Genomic DNA, 16,245 nt, shown 5'->3' with positions numbered 1-16,245 from the left:
TCAGTGTACTTCGTTTCGGTTACGTATTGCTAATCCTCTCACAAATAATTCAATCAGAAACAAGACAACAAAATGTATCAGAAATGTAGAAAAAATGTGAGTGCCCTCAAAGTAAACTCTGTGCTGTTATTAAAGTTGAGTTGGAAGCAATAAAAAAGCACGGAAATTGACAAGGTAGACTGACATTGACCATTGTCTAATTGAATAATTTTCCAATACCATTTATTTGCTTACAGTATATGTGTTTTTGTATGTGTGTGTGTCTACACACACACACACCTACACACAGTTATACGATCTAGCTGCCTTTCCATGGTGGAAACTATCTCCTCTATTGTTGACTTTTGTACATCTTGGGCCAAAACACACTTTTAGCATGAAATGTAGTGACTGCTCGGTTCTAAAAGTGGTAAGTGTGGTGTTGAGTCCTGGGGGAGGTGCCTGCTTTGGCCTCCCGAGTCCTAGTGTATGTATACAATGCTACGCTGGAACAGTTTATACAGTTTTGATTCTTCACTTGTTTTTTAACTCTTATTTGATTCACAAAGCATTCATAGAAAATAAAAGTATGCGCTATTCACTTACTGCCAGTGTCTAATACAACTATCTTTCATGAACATTGCTGTATTGTAATACACAAAAATTCATGACTTTATGACTTGGCTGCAGTGACCTGTGATCACGCAAGTGCAGGTCAGTAATTATCTTTTAGTTTTTCCATGTTTCTTTTTATATCGTACCACAGTAGGTTGAGGTGCTTTGTGTTCCTTCACTATATTACCGGTGGATGTCTCCACGGACTACTAATGGATACCTCTGGTTTTTATTGCTCCTCTCTTTCCACTCTTACTTCCCGCTTGACTGGTAGCTAGGCAACTGATAATTAACCATTAGGCATTTCACTCGCTAATAAAGTTGACATTTTCCTCAATTTCCAACATAACAGCACTGATAAGAGTAACCTCTTTGTGAGAACAGTAACCTTGGTGATACTGTATTATGCTTTAACTGTCTGGTCAAAGTTCCTCACAGAAATGTCTCTTTTTTTTTTTTTTTTTTTTTTTTTTTTTTTTTTTTTTTTTTTTTTTTTTTTTTTTTTTTTTTTTTTTTTTTTTTTTTTTTTTTTTTTTTTTTTTTTTTTTTTTTTTTTTTTTTTTTTTTTTTTTTTTTTTTTTTTTTTTTTTTTTTTTTTTTTTTTTTTTTTTTTTTTTTTTTTTTTTTTTTTTTTTTTTTTTTTTTTTTTTTTTTTTTTTTTTTTTTTTTTTTTTTTTTTTTTTTTTTTTTTTTTTTTTTTTTTTTTTTTTTTTTTTTTTTTTTTTTTTTTTTTTTTTTTTTTTTTTTTTTTTTTTTTTTTTTTTTTTTTTTTTTTTTTTTTTTTTTTTTTTTTTTTTTTTTTTTTTTTTTTTTTTTTTTTTTTTTTTTTTTTTTTTTTTTTTTTTTTTTTTTTTTTTTTTTTTTTTTTTTTTTTTTTTTTTTTTTTTTTTTTTTTTTTTTTTTTTTTTTTTTTTTTTTTTTTTTTTTTTTTTTTTTTTTTTTTTTTTTTTTTTTTTTTTTTTTTTTTTTTTTTTTTTTTTTTTTTTTTTTTTTTTTTTTTTTTTTTTTTTTTTTTTTTTTTTTTTTTTTTTTTTTTTTTTTTTTTTTTTTTTTTTTTTTTTTTTTTTTTTTTTTTTTTTTTTTTTTTTTTTTTTTTTTTTTTTTTTTTTTTTTTTTTTTTTTTTTTTTTTTTTTTTTTTTTTTTTTTTTTTTTTTTTTTTTTTTTTTTTTTTTTTTTTTTTTTTTTTTTTTTTTTTTTTTTTTTTTTTTTTTTTTTTTTTTTTTTTTTTTTTTTTTTTTTTTTTTTTTTTTTTTTTTTTTTTTTTTTTTTTTTTTTTTTTTTTTTTTTTTTTTTTTTTTTTTTTTTTTTTTTTTTTTTTTTTTTTTTTTTTTTTTTTTTTTTTTTTTTTTTTTTTTTTTTCTGGGCAGAGATTGTTTTCTGTAGGGCCTGGCGTGGCATTTGGCATGCTTGCATACTATGTTTCAGCATAGGTTTATGTAAGAATTATAACCTGGAGATAGATTTAAAATGAGAGGTGAAAATTATTTTACATTTTTACAAGGTAAAATAAACTTTTTATTTGTACAGTATTTGGCAATTATTTACTGGTTCAAGATATATCTAAATATTAATAAGCTAATATTTTATATACTTACAGTGATATTAAGCGACAGTTTGTAGGATATCGATATTTAAGATCTAGGGGTTTTGTTGTCTGTAAGAGCAGCACCATCATTTTATTTGTGTATTCATTTTTCATCTCAAGCTCTTTTATCAGCAGAAATCTGAATGAGATATGTATATTCAATTACATCAGAACAGGAAAGTTGTTTTTACAAAAGGTGCGAGGATGACTGAATATTTTTTGGTGAGAATGTATGAAGGCTATATTGATGGGTTATAAAAAAATACAATTTCTTATAAAACTTGATCTTTGGATGGCCAAGCATATTAATGCTCCATATTCTTTGTTTTCAAATTTGTTTCATTAAGTATCTGTCAAATGAGTCTACTTTACAAAAGATTAAACAGTCAAATTCTATTCTGTGACCTTCGATGCCAACCTCTGATGGGTTGTTATGTCATTTAAATTTCTGCCGTATTGTTTAATGGGCAGTCTTCTGATGATGCTGGAGCTATGATTTGTGTGGTCAAACGTCAGTTTCAAGGGAGTCTTAGTGCTTGTAGGTATACTCTGTGCTCTTTTTATTTTTTTTATAAATTTCATTTTTGCCCTCATAATACTGTAATCAAGCAGAAAGTGATAGTACATATACTGAGTATAATAACAGAACTATGGATAAAATTTTTTGCTAATAGCAAGTCATGGATCTGAGACTCCAAAGCAAAGATATCAGTGAATTTCAGCATGTCTTAAGCCTGGATAAGCGTGGACATTTTGGGCTGAGGGCCAGCACACAAAATATTTCGATCAAGCAACAGCGGAGATCGGAGAGAAGGCTGGGAGTCTTCACGCTGATTTTTTGAGTAGGTGTTGAAGGGGCTGGTCGGCTACTGAGCCAACTTTTGAGTGCCAGCAAGGTAGTTCAGAATCTTAAACATTCTCTCTCATTAATGTAAGCTGGCCACACCCATGATGGCATTTCCCCAAGTAAAAGAAAATAATATAGAAAGGTTATAGACCAGAGCAAATGATTTGGCTTTAGATTAGGGTGTATATATTGGAAAGATGCCTGGTGAGGCGTTTCGATAAACAAGCAGGGAGGCGTGCCCTGGTTTAAGGCAGCCAGGACAGGTGATGTTCTTCTATGGGTACAGCTGTATGATCAAGCAGGGTTGCTTTAGCTCCAGCAAGCCGTAGGGCTTTAAAGGGTAAAAACAACAACCTTTTGCGGGTTTTTGGCGGTCAATAAAAGGCCTGGTTAGCTGGAGAGGAAAAGTATGTTGCTTCCAAGAAGAAGGTTAGGTTACTATTGTTGATAGATACTGGGCCACAGAAGTTTACAGTTTAGCCATGTGGGTGTAGGGTGGTGTTCCTTCTGTGTACTGAGCATATGGTCGTCGTAATATCTCTTTAATTTTATTCGTTACAAAACATTCAATCCACCTTGGGGAGTCTGAAAGCGGTAGAAAGCATTGGAACTATGGTGAGGATAACTCACCTGCTGTATTTATATGAATTGTGCAATGTCGTCATATAATTTGATTATGTACTGACAGTGCTAAGGAGACTCAAGGTATCTATGGGATGATTGGAATGGTCAATTGATCTTACGGACTAGTGTGCTATAAGGGATAGGAGTGTGACCATGTTTGGGCTGTGTCTGAGTTATAATATTTACATCTGTGAGCGGTTAATAAACATGGCGACCTCAGGTATCAGATGAAATGTGTAAGAACAATGATCTGAAAAAGGATAAATGTATCAGGCATGTGAAGTGTTGGAGTGATCCAAACTATGGCTGAAAATATCTTGTATACCTGGGTGTGAGCTTAATACACCTCGTTGCTCCGATGGCAAGTAACCCAGTAGTGCAATGATCCGAGAATCTTGTGAATGTTTTAGCGATTGCCAGCGTGTTGAGGGCCCTATCACGGTTGAGTGAAGGGATATACGCGCCAGAAACACTAGCCTGGGCCTTTTTTCTATGTTGGTAGGCGCCCGGACTGCGGTTCCAAGTTAATGATATAACCCAATTAATTTTCCCAGAAACTAGCAAACCAGACTTTTACTTTGGTATGTCATTTAGAATTAGATATGTAATTATAAGGCATGAAGTCACAATAGATGAGAAAGTGTATAGGTGAGGCAGATTAATGTCAAAGTGAAATTTAAAGTCTGGAAACTGTAGGCCTAGTTCAGGCGGGGCCACGCCATAGTATAAGTCAGGCTTCTCTTCTCACCCGCAGGTCAGTACCCCACTGTATTTATAGAGGCCTATCTAGCAGTTTATATACAGTGAACCCTCACTTCTGTGATTAAATTCAACTCACAGTGCGGCGGGAAAATGAAAGCAGCGTAAGTGAACAACATAACATATGGGATTAATTGAAATAGAGATGGGCCGACCCCCAAACTCCTTTTTCAGACACAATGCAACCGTTGTAGTAAAATAACTGTTAATTTTATGATGGTATGCACTGAGTTAATAATTAAGAGAAATATCAATAATATTAGGTTTTTACTTACTTACATTAGTAGAAAGATGGCTGGACTGCAGGGGATGGGGGTTGGTTCGAGGCAGAGGGCAGATTATTGGCCTCACCTGTATCACTGTATCAATTGTATCACTATCCACCACAGAGGCTCAGGGGCCTCTTTGTCAAGCCCCTCAAAGTCCATATCCTCACTATAATTATCACTATGACTGACTTGGGCGGCTGTGGTGGGTGGCGGGTGAAGAACTTCATTAATGTTTTGATGACTAGGCGACCTTGTGCACACCATTATTCGGCGCCAGCTTACTGTATGGCGGATGGCGTGAGTTTGGATCAAAATGGTAGCTTCGCCAGCCGCTCTCAGCGTAAGGGGTACGCACTGCGGAATGTGAGGTATCCTGGGTTCGGCAGGCACGTAATGCGGTCGAAAGCAGCGGAATATGGGACAGCGTAAAGGTGAGGTTAACTGTGTATATATATATATATATATATATATATATATATATATATATATATATATATATATATATATATATATATATATATATATATATATATATATATATATATATATATATATATATATATATATATATATATATTATGATTGGTCTCATATTACGGTCCCGCGTTCCTTTAACATGATTGCCTTCTAAACATTTTTCATTCATGATTTTGTGGGGGCGGCATGGCAGCCATTTTTGAATCCGCCATGTTGTGTGTAGAAATGGAGTGTGCACAAAGATGGTGAATATGGACAGATGTGTCATAGTGGTGTTGAGATATTAATCCCTTATACTTCTAGCGTTCTCACTTTCTATGAGCCCTCCACATTAACACGTGGTATAAAGAACCAACTATATATATATTATATATATATATATACATATATATATATATATATATATATATATATATATATATATATATATATATATATATATATATATATATATATATATATATATATATATATATATATATATATATATATATATATATATATATATATATATATATATATATATTTTTTCTTTTGTCCCAATTATACGTGCTAGTATGAATACTCTGTACCAGTGTATATGGCTATCTCTCTCCCTCATCTCATGTTAGTTCACAAAACTTTTAGGGCTTCACGCCTGGGTTTCTGATTACTCTCAGCATGCAGGCCAGAGTTAAGTTTTCTCTTCATACTATATTTTATTCATGTCTTCAGTAGCGGGTTCAGCTTTCAGGCGAACTTTGGCGAGGCTGACAGCCTTAGTGACCATCAACCAGGTACAGCTACAGCCTTGGTGACCATCAACTTCAGGTGCAGCTACACCATCAACTGGTACAGCTACTGCCATCAACTTCAGGTTCAGCCACCATCAACTTCAGGTACAGCTACAACATCAAATTTGGTTCAGCTACACCATCAACTTCAGATACAGCTACCATCAACTTCAGGTTCAGCTACACTCAACTTCAGGTACAGCTCACCATCAACTTCAGATGCTGCTACACCACCAAATTCAGCATCAGCAACAGCCAGCAACAACTACAGGGTTGAACAACAGCTTCAGCAATAGCTTAGGTTCAGCAACAGCTTCAGCAACGCTGCAGGTTGAACAGCTTCAGCAATAGCTTCAAGTTCAGCAACAGCTTCAGCAACAGCTATATAGTATCTTTAGGAAAGCTTCAGTGGGAGTTGAACCTACAGCTTCAGATGGAGAACCTGATGATTTAGACCGTGCGTCATCTGAGTAAAAACTCAGCCAACAACATTGGTTGTCCTTATGTTTCGACTTTACCATTGGTGAGTAGAATATTTGTTTCATGCATAAGCATTTATTAAAACATATATGAGAACAATAATAAGTGTTGCTTTGTCTACAGTATTACCCTTTCGGTTTCACTTTCCGAATTTCTGATTTCTCATTTCACGGTACCTTGAGAACCAGACTTTCACTTTCAGCGTTGCATCTACTCATATACGGTGAAGTATAATTTTTTTTATTTACCTCATAAAATTCATACAAATTACCCAGCCAGAATATAATTTACATTGCTGGAATTCTTACAATATGATGATCATTTGAATATAAACATCATGGATTTTGCATTAGACATACAAATTTTAGATCTTATGTAATAATTTGGTTTACACAAAGCAAATATTTTATCCTTTGTGCAGAATATATAGTTTACATTCAAAATATTCCTGATCTGCAAGGAATCCAGAAATGTCAATTATTTATCTAACTTTAGTCCTGAGTTATTATTTATACTAAAAAATTTAAATATACAATTTGATCCCAATCCTTTTGAGGAGGGAGGAGGACCCAGCTAGGCGGGTGTTGATTGACGATATTGTCTGAAGAAATTTCTTTTTGTATATTTACTGAAGATATGTTTTATCATAAAATTCATATAAATTACCGGCCAGAATATAATTTACATTGCTGGAATTCTTACAATATGATGATCATTTGAATATAAACATCATGGATTTTGCATTGGACATACAAATTTTAGATCTAAAGTAATATTTGGTTTTACACAAAGCAAATATTTATCTTTTGTGCAAAATATGAAGTTTACATTCAAAATATTCCCACTTGCAAGGAATCCAGAAATGTCAATTATATTATCTAACTAGCCTGAAGTATTATTTATTACTAAACGTTAAAATCTAGAGTTTTCACTCACACATTTATCTGGGAGGGAAGGTAGGGGAGGGTTGGGACCGACTGCGGCCCAGCTGGCGTGAGTGTGAGGGGGAGGCAAGGTGGGGTACTTTGATTGACAGATAGTGTGTGAAGAATATTTTTTTTTATTAACTGAAGATATTTGTTTTAGCTCATAAAATTCATACAAACTACTAGACCAGAATAAATTTACATTGCTGGAATTTAACCATATGATGATCATTTTGAATATAAACATCATGGATTTGCATTAGACTTATACAAATTTTTAGATCTAAAAGTAATTTTGGTTTTACAAAAGCAAATATTTTATTTTTGTGCAAAATATAGGAAGTTTACATTCAAATATTCCCTATTCTGCAAGGAATCCAGGAAATGTCAATTATATTATCCTAACTTTAGTCTGAGGTATTATTTATTACTAACGTTAAAATCTAGAGTTTTCACCCAAACATTTCTCAGAGGTGAGCTAGTGAGGTGGGAGGGTCGAGTCCATTATTTGAATGGACATTAACCTGGCACTGTATTTCTCTTAAATATTAATTGTGTGAGCATACCATCATAAAATTGGAGATGTTATTTTACTACAACATAGGTATTGTGTGGAAAAAGTGGGTTTGAGGTCGGGCCAGTCTCTATTGGAATTAATCCCTTATGTTCTGTTTTTCACTTCTGTGGTTTTCACTTTCCATGGCGGTACCCTGTGGGTTCAATTGACGCATAAATCAGGTACTACTGTACCTATATAGAAATTACACTATTGTTTGTTTTGTTTTTGTTTTCAATTGTTTATTCCTTGATAGAGAGCGGGGATCTCGTGCTGTCACTAAATTCCCTTGTCTGCACAGAAGCATCTGTAAGTTAGCAGCCAAGTATATATGGTATGAAATATTATAGGGGCACTAAAGATGACCTAAGGAAGAAGGATATTCCTTCTTTTGTCAATGTGCATAATATATGGCGGTATGGGGAGGATCGTATTGTGTCCGTCAGGGGGTGGAGGTGGTGGTCCATGGGCATCACAGGGCAGTGGCAATAACAGAACATCTTGTGGAAGTGTGGACCGGGGTGCTGTCTGGTGCTTCAGCTCAGGATCAGGATGCAATCTCTGACAAAGTCCTTTTTAATGATGTGTCTGAGACAATTAAGTACGCTGGAAGGCCCTTCCTGCTGGAACCTCTGAGATCAAGTTCCCCAGGAGGACATGGCTGCAGGTGAGCAGGGAGTCCAGGGTGGCTGCTTCCCAGGCTTCTCTCTGTTCTGCGGCGAATTTGGGTCCCTACATGCAGATGTTGAACCAGATCAGGGTGTGGCATGCAGCCAATCTTGGCGAGAGCCCATCACCTGCATTCCCAGAATACCACGACCTGACTGGGTATCCGCAAGGAATCTCCTGGCGCTTTCATCCACAAGTGTGGATGTGGCAAGCCATGCCAGATAGGGTCCTTATTTTCCTGATCCAGTAGGTCCCGTGGGAGCAGACACAGATCATAGCAAAGACTATGACAAGGGGTGACCATCTGTTCTACCTCAATGAAAAGAACGTAAGGAAGGGCTATTATTTCAGCCTGGTGGAGATGTCAAAGAAACCTCTGAAGACAGTTTGGTAAACCAGCAGGATGAGTATATATTTGACCCGGCCTGTGTGATCCATGAGAACTACATCAGTGTGACTGACCCTACCTAGGGATGATGAAGAATCCTAGAGTCATTGCAGAGAATCTTGGGGTTCATGGTTTGGGAGAAGCTGGTCCTGAGGGCAAAATAGCTGGGTTGTGAAAATCCAGCCAGGGAGGAAGGGCGAACCAGCAGGGGTGCTGTGTAACTTGGGAGATTAGCTGATGTTCTAGAAGGCTCGGATAGGTGACCCTCGCCTAACTCTTCCTAGATGGGGGTCTGCTGGGACATGAAAGTCCAAGTTGACAGACATAGTTACCCCTGGGATCCGCGTTGAATAAACTTGACTTGATTTTAGGTAAACTCTGGACAGTGATCTGTAAGAAGAACCAGAGTTCGGTATATAAATGGGCCATCACTAGAGGCCCCAGGATGTCGACAGCACCTGGATATTTGAAACGGTTGTGTATGGTCATTCATCTTGGCCTGTTATTGTGTTGAGGGCAGGGCGTGGTCTGACAGGGCAGAATGGGGCTTGTACATGGCGGGATAATTAACAAGGGCCCCCTACGCCGCGGCGAAACGAAGCATGCATATATCTCTCGAAGAAGGTGGAAATTTTAACTGGGCGCGACACCATAACTGTTTCTGTGAATTGAAAAAGAGAACCAAGGTGATGCACTCTGGAGACCGGTCAGCTTTCGCCACTGAGGTAGTCAGAGGGCGGAGAAGAGACATCGACGGCATAATACCTGGTCAGAACCTTTATTAAAGCGCAGGAGAAAGATGCAATGAGTGCATCAGTGCCCAAGCAAGGTAGAATCAGGACTCACCGCCGAAGTGCCGGTTCATTTCTTGAACAGAAAAAGCCTTCAACAGACTGATGTCCAGCGGGCAGTCGTGAAAGTACTCCTTTAACCCCTAACTGCGTGCAAGTTCAGCTAAATAAGGGCAGGCCCCAGGCATCAAAAACTCCCAGCCTCAAGGAAAACCCGGAGCAGGCAGTGGGTATATCAAGAAGCAATGGGTGTACTTTCATGCTGCGATGTTAGATGACATTGAGGGTGTGAAGCCTGCTCTTAGTGTTTAAGAGGCATGATGGTGTCTCTCCATCTCTCCGCAACTTTACAGAGTGAACCAATGGGTATTTTTGGGAGATCTCTGACAGGATGGGGATAATATGGTGTTTCAGTTAAGCGGAAGACCCGTGTTTATAAAGACATATTGTAGAAACAGCAAGCAAAGACCCGTTAGGAATAGTACAGGCGTTGAGGGACAGGTAGTTATCTGATCATCCCCAGGAGGTGTCTTTTATGGGGGGCGGCACTGTCATCAAACTCAGGCGCTATGTGAGTAGGTAGTCGGTGAGGAGTAAAGGCACGAACAACAAACTCAAGTACCGCGTCGTCGCAGGCCTGTTGCCTCCTACGACAGATCTGGAAGATCCTCGGGGAAGCTGGTACCCGTCCTCTACCACATTAAAAGAGCAAGGGTCAGGGTGGGGAGAAATATCCGTCCAGTACTCCGTGTAGCATTAATCGATTCCACAAAAGTGTGACTGGAGCGATAAAGACGTGAAGGATAATGGTCGCTCACCCAATCGTGACGCTCTTGAGTTGCAAGGAGCACATTTTAAATGTTGTTGATCCTCTGAAAGCGGAACCTCAGTATGGCAGAGTAGAATCACGAGACACCTGGCAGAATGTCTCCTTGGCAGATAGGCTGATAGTTTGGTGACACTTCTAAAGGGTGTGCATGGAAAGTGCGATTGACAGTCATACGCATCAACTAAATCAGGCGCTGTAAGTCAAAAGGACTGAGGATAAAATAAGAATCCATGGGTAGAGTATTGGGTAAAGGAGAACTGTATCTTATGTCAGACGAAGGATCGTGGGAGCGATGTAATGAAAGAGAAGCCTAAGATGGGTAGTAATGAATCGTTACTTTTCTCTGAAACCAAAACGATGCGACGGTAGGATAAGAAAGGAGGTATGTTAAGATTCAATGATAAGTCATCAAAACTATAGAGGGTATGCGTGGATGTAAGAATAAAGCAAACATCATCATCCCATTAGAAACAGTGAAGAGATGTGAATGGGTAAAGACATGGAATGGTATGGTCTAGATGAAGTCTATGGCGGGCATTAAGTCGCCAAGAACAAGTGGAATCCCATAATGGAGATTGTGCAGGCCTGGGGTCCCACAGAGAATCCTCTTGGAAATAGACATTGACTTCTGCAGAAGGTCGATCTCTTAAGTGAGAGCAATAATTCAGACGGTCCATGTAGTCAAGGGAAGGGAGACGAGCAGCTGGAACCATTTGTACACTTTCCCAAAGGTGAGAGGCCTGACCTGCCACAATGTGAAACAGGCTGAATGAAAATGCTGTCGTCTGTGATGGTTTCTGGTGAAACAACACATCACCGATGGGAGGCACAAACTGAATCTTGTGGCAGTCTAAGTCCCTGGATGTTCCATTGTGTAAGAAGAGGAAGCGGCCTCCGATTGAATGGTGTTAGGGCTAGACAGGGCCTCCAGAAGAATGCAAATTCTGTTGTGAAAAAATGGAGGAGGTGGATCCTCCATCTTGGGAGATGGAGGCAGGTCCTGGGCTTACAAGGTGCATCCCTGTTGGGTCAGGTGTCAGAATGGTTGTTGCCTCTGCAATCTCTTGGTGTTTTCACAAACAAGTCAGGTTAGACTGAGATGTGGTTGATTTGGCAGGTGTGATCAATGAGTGATTGTTTCATAGAATCAACTTGAGCAACTACTTCTGCAGGAATGGAGGTGTGTGAGGTTGCGAGGCCCTACTGGGCATGTGGTGGTGAGTGGCTGACGGAGGAAGGTGAGGGGTTCAGGTGAGTGAGAGGTGGTGGTGACAGGAGGAAAGAGTGGGAGGCTCAGGTGACCAGAGGTGGTGGTGCTGGTGAGGGACAGCAGCTGGGGTCTGGTGGGCCAGGAGGTGGTGGTGGTGTGTGGCAGCAGAGACAGGGGCAGCGACCACTTGTTCCGAAACTGTGGTGGGGAGAGAGAGAGGAGGAAAGGATGGGTGGTAGGGGTGATAGGGGATGGTGAAGAGAGAGGAGATCAATGGAAATCCTTGGTGGAGGCGGTCGTGTGGATGGGTCAGGTTTGGTTGACAGGGGCCGTCAGGGCGAGGCGATTAGTTACCAGTAAGTTTTCAGTGAGTGCCAGAACCACTGTGGGCAATTAACATTCCAGTGGTAATATTATTACAGGGCGTGAATATTTGGTTTGTTTGAATTTTCGATTTTCCACTGTGTTGTAGGGACAGAAGCCATGGCGATACATCTGATACTGCCAGGTTTGGTGTTTGATGTGCAGTTTCAGGGTTCGAAAATCAGTGAGGACTGATTGTAGATTGGGTCTCTGTTCTTATCAGAGGGGCGCCTGGCCAGTGGGTTAGATTGGATGGACATTTGGAGACGGTTTGATGCGGCATTCCATGTCCAGCAGATTTGGCATGGGAGGGCGAAGATCATTGATAGGATCTCCAGAGTCCGTGAATCATTACCTTTGGTCGACGGGTTCTGGGAGTGGTGGTGAACAACCACCTCCCTCTGCAGAACGGAAAGCCCACCTACCTGAGTGAGGCAGGCGTACCATCTAGTCATTGTGTGGTGACTATATCGGCTGTGGGACCTCGGCTGAGGCCGAAGAGTGTTGAGTCCACAGAGTGGGAAACATTAATGAAGGAAACCACAGTCGTCCCCACCATAGCAAGAGAGAGTCCGGCCGGGCATGTGAGACAGGGAACAAAAAGTAATCCCCATCCCATGTGTGTTAAATGAATTGGGTTACTAGTACATATAAGCTCACTTAGGGACCCTTGATGACAGGAGAACACTTCCTCTATTGAAGGAGTCTTGAGGAGCCACTCTGGCCTACTGGGGCCTTCTGTGGTTTCTGCTTCTTGACTTGTCTTCAGAAAAATCTATCACTGTCACCTACCCCCGTTTCCAGCGAGCAGAATACAACAACGAGCACATAGAGAAACTGCGTGTAGCTGAGCACAGTCAGGTGGAGTGTTAATGGCGTCACTAAATCCACACCTCCTGATGGCCATCATAAACTTGAAAACTTTGCCCTGAGGGATTGGGTGGTAGGACAGATGCTATCCCAAAAATAATAATGATCAAAAAGTAAAAAAAATGATCTTACACTGTCTTTGATAACTAAGTTACTTACTGTAGTTGTCTGCACAGGCTGGGATCAATAGACCATTCAGATTCGTCAAATACAGCTTATGAGGCAGTCTCTTACAGCCTTTGTTGTACGCCTGCATCGCGTTAGGCACTTCTATATTTCCTGTGCACACGTACATGGAGACAGTGCTACAGGCTGGGCTTGGATCATGGAGAACAAGGTCACCCTCATGCAAACCGTGGTCATCCATCAATACTTGCCACCACTCCAGGTGCATTAGCAGTCTACAGTGGGTTGTCCCTCCAGCTGGTGAGTCTGCCAAACTCTCTTTTTGTAACAAACAAACTGCTGGAAGGCCATGTTAATAACACAGTTAGGCAGCCTATGTACTGATCTCTACTACAAACTTAGGTCACTTTGGGACACCAGCAGACTTGGGACCATTCAATGCCTTTTCTTCTCTGACAGCATCAGTCCTTCTGTTCGTCTTCTCAACTCCACCCAACAAATCAGATGGTACAGAAAGGGCTCATGATCATGCTCTGCACTGGCTTCTCCGGCTACACTGCTCTCTACCTGAAGTGCCATCCCTCAGTGACCTCCACCACTAAGCACGGAAGGTTTTGACCAACTATTGTACCACCTCGTCGTCGCTTGCATCTGGCCCACTACCTCTCGGCGCGGTCGTGCCACCATTCAGTCTCCAGGGCCTTTTGATAGGATCCCGCTAAGGGCATTCATCATCTATTGTCAAAATAATAAACAGTGCCTGGTTGTTGTACTGTACAGCCTGTAAATGTATTGTGTGTTGTATCATTATGTCCAGTATTTTGAGTGTAGCTGTACGGCAGCTCTAATAAACCGTTTATTATCATTATTATTATTATTATTATCATTATTATTATTATTATATATTGGCCATCTGCTATCAGTCTCCACTTTTTTCTTTACCATCAGTGGTTATTTCTACTGTACATTAAATAACATTAATTAAAACATACATATTTGTTTTACATTAATTTTACTGTAACTACAACTAGGGTCCATTTTCTTCGGTTTCAGACGGAGAACCATTGTCATGGGTGTAAATATTGACAACAACAATGGTGTCCTGTCTCGTCTTGTGTGACTGCAGATTATTATTGATTTATATTGTATATGGTGTATTCACAAACATTATTTGAAGAATATAGCTTTTATTTTTCATTAATTTACTGTTTGGGGGGGAAAAGGGTAAAAAGCCACACAAAAGATATGAAAAGGTCACACTAGGGAATGCATCTCATTATTATTGCTTTATATTAATGGTAATTAATGATTCACGATACGATGATTCACCTTACTGCAATATTGGACGACACATTACCATCGTTATTCAAGGCTTTACTGTAGTTGTCATTAGGATCATTGTTTCCTACATATTGGGTCTTACATTTCGTAATGTTAAAGAACATTTGCCAGTCTCGAGACATTTAAACTTGGAACAGCTCATACAGGTTTTTCTGCACTGTTGTAATATCGCCTTTACTTGCCACTTTCCCAAATATCTTTATGTTGTCTGCGAACTTGACAATGAAACTTGATAAATTTTCATCTGTGTCGTTTATGTAGATCACAAACAGGGTGGGTCCAACAAGAGAGCCTTGTGTTATGCCACTGAAATCCTTTTTCTATTCAGAATGTACTCCATTTATGACCATTCTTTATTGCCAGTCTTCGATCCAGTTGTTTAATCCACTTCAAAATCATACCTGCAATGCCATGTGCCTGGATCTTTCGAGGCTAGTTTTGCATATGGGACTTTGTCAATTGCCTTGGAGAAATCCATGTACAACACACCCACTGGTGAGCTTTGATCCACGTAGTCTGTTACTGTTTCAAGTAACATTAAGTTTGTCAAGCAGGATTTTTTTTCCACGAAACCATTTTGTAATACAGGCGTCCTCACTTAACGTAAGGGTCACGTTCCTTAAAATGAGACATTATGTGAAACAATGTTAAGCGGATCAATTTTTCCCAGAAGAAATAGATAAAATACGGGAGTTATGTTCCTAAGCCTCCCTTTGCCCCATGAAAAAAGTTACATATACTGTACAGAAAACCATTGGCATTTTTATCGAGAATAGTATATAGAACTACAGTACTAAGTTTGTATTGGTACTCACCGATGGGCATAGGTGGTAGAGCGAGTGTGTGGTGGGTAGTGGAGCGAAGGAGGAGGATGGCGGGAGCAGAGGAGGAGGGTGGGAGCGGAGGGGGAAGGTGGGAGCAGAGGAGGGTGGTGAGTCACTGAGACTCTGCGACTGCCTCCCCCTCCTCCTGCTCTGACTGGGGTTCCTCCACCACTGCTTGCTCCTCCTCCATTATTGGCGGGAATGTCTCGGCAGCAACCATACCTGAACTGGCAGTTTCACCAGTCATCTTAATACAGTATTGTGGAAGTTATAACGACGCTTAAATCGTTGAAACCAGCCTTGGGTAGCCGTAAAGGTCTCTTCCTTAATCCTTCACCCTCTTCTGCCTTTAAGTAGTCAAGCAAGGATCTGGCCTTATGCTGGATCACCGTAAGGCTCACAGGGCCATTGCATTTATTCTGATCCTCCATTTTTTCCACCTTCTCTATCACAGTGCTTCTTGTACGTGTCGTCTTAGTAGCAGCGAAGAACCACTTCCAGCACTAACCTTAATCTTATCAGCATTGGTCTGGATAATACGCACCGTTGTGGGGGTTAGACCAAGCACAGTAGCTATGCCCACAGTACGTCTCCCTTTTTCAAATCGGCTTATCCATTTTTGTAGCAAGGGTAATGGTCTTACGTTGCCTCTTCACTACACAAGCATCAGTAGCACTTGATGGGCGCTTGGAAGCTATTTCGAATGGTTAGAGTACAGTTTTAGAGCAAAAGCACTTAAGCACACACGAATGATGTGAAGCCGTAACAGAGAATGGCTTGGCGTCGCTTGGGGACAATGTGATGTTGCGCGAGTGAGGGCAGCGCGCCGAGCTGAGAGAGCATAGCGCGGCCAGAGAAGAGCAGGTGATGCGCCATAGAAAGTAGTCTGTGATGCCGCAAAACAACATAGTATCGGATCACCGGGACGTTAAACGAATTTTTC

General features: G+C 39.5%; 1 protein-coding gene across 3 annotated transcripts in view; it reads right to left on the bottom strand.

Moving 5' to 3' along the window:
- Positions 1-2,271: 2,271 nt before the first annotated feature.
- The window catches only part of LOC121871534, a 46,443-nt gene continuing 32,469 nt past the window's right edge, over positions 2,272-16,245 (bottom strand). For all 3 annotated transcript variants that reach the window (XM_042373963.1, XM_042373965.1, XM_042373964.1), the window contains exon 5: positions 2,272-2,319. In XM_042373963.1, the coding sequence (XP_042229897.1) occupies positions 2,296-2,319 (24 nt within the window). In that variant the 3' untranslated portion in view covers positions 2,272-2,295. The remainder of the gene's footprint in view (positions 2,320-16,245) is intronic.

Source organism: Homarus americanus, unplaced genomic scaffold (genome assembly GCF_018991925.1).
Source record: "Homarus americanus isolate GMGI-L3 unplaced genomic scaffold, GMGI_Hamer_2.0 scaffold45698, whole genome shotgun sequence".
In the NCBI taxonomy this organism is placed as follows: domain Eukaryota; kingdom Metazoa; phylum Arthropoda; class Malacostraca; order Decapoda; family Nephropidae; genus Homarus; species Homarus americanus.
This window is presented reverse-complemented; position numbering and strand designations above follow the sequence as displayed.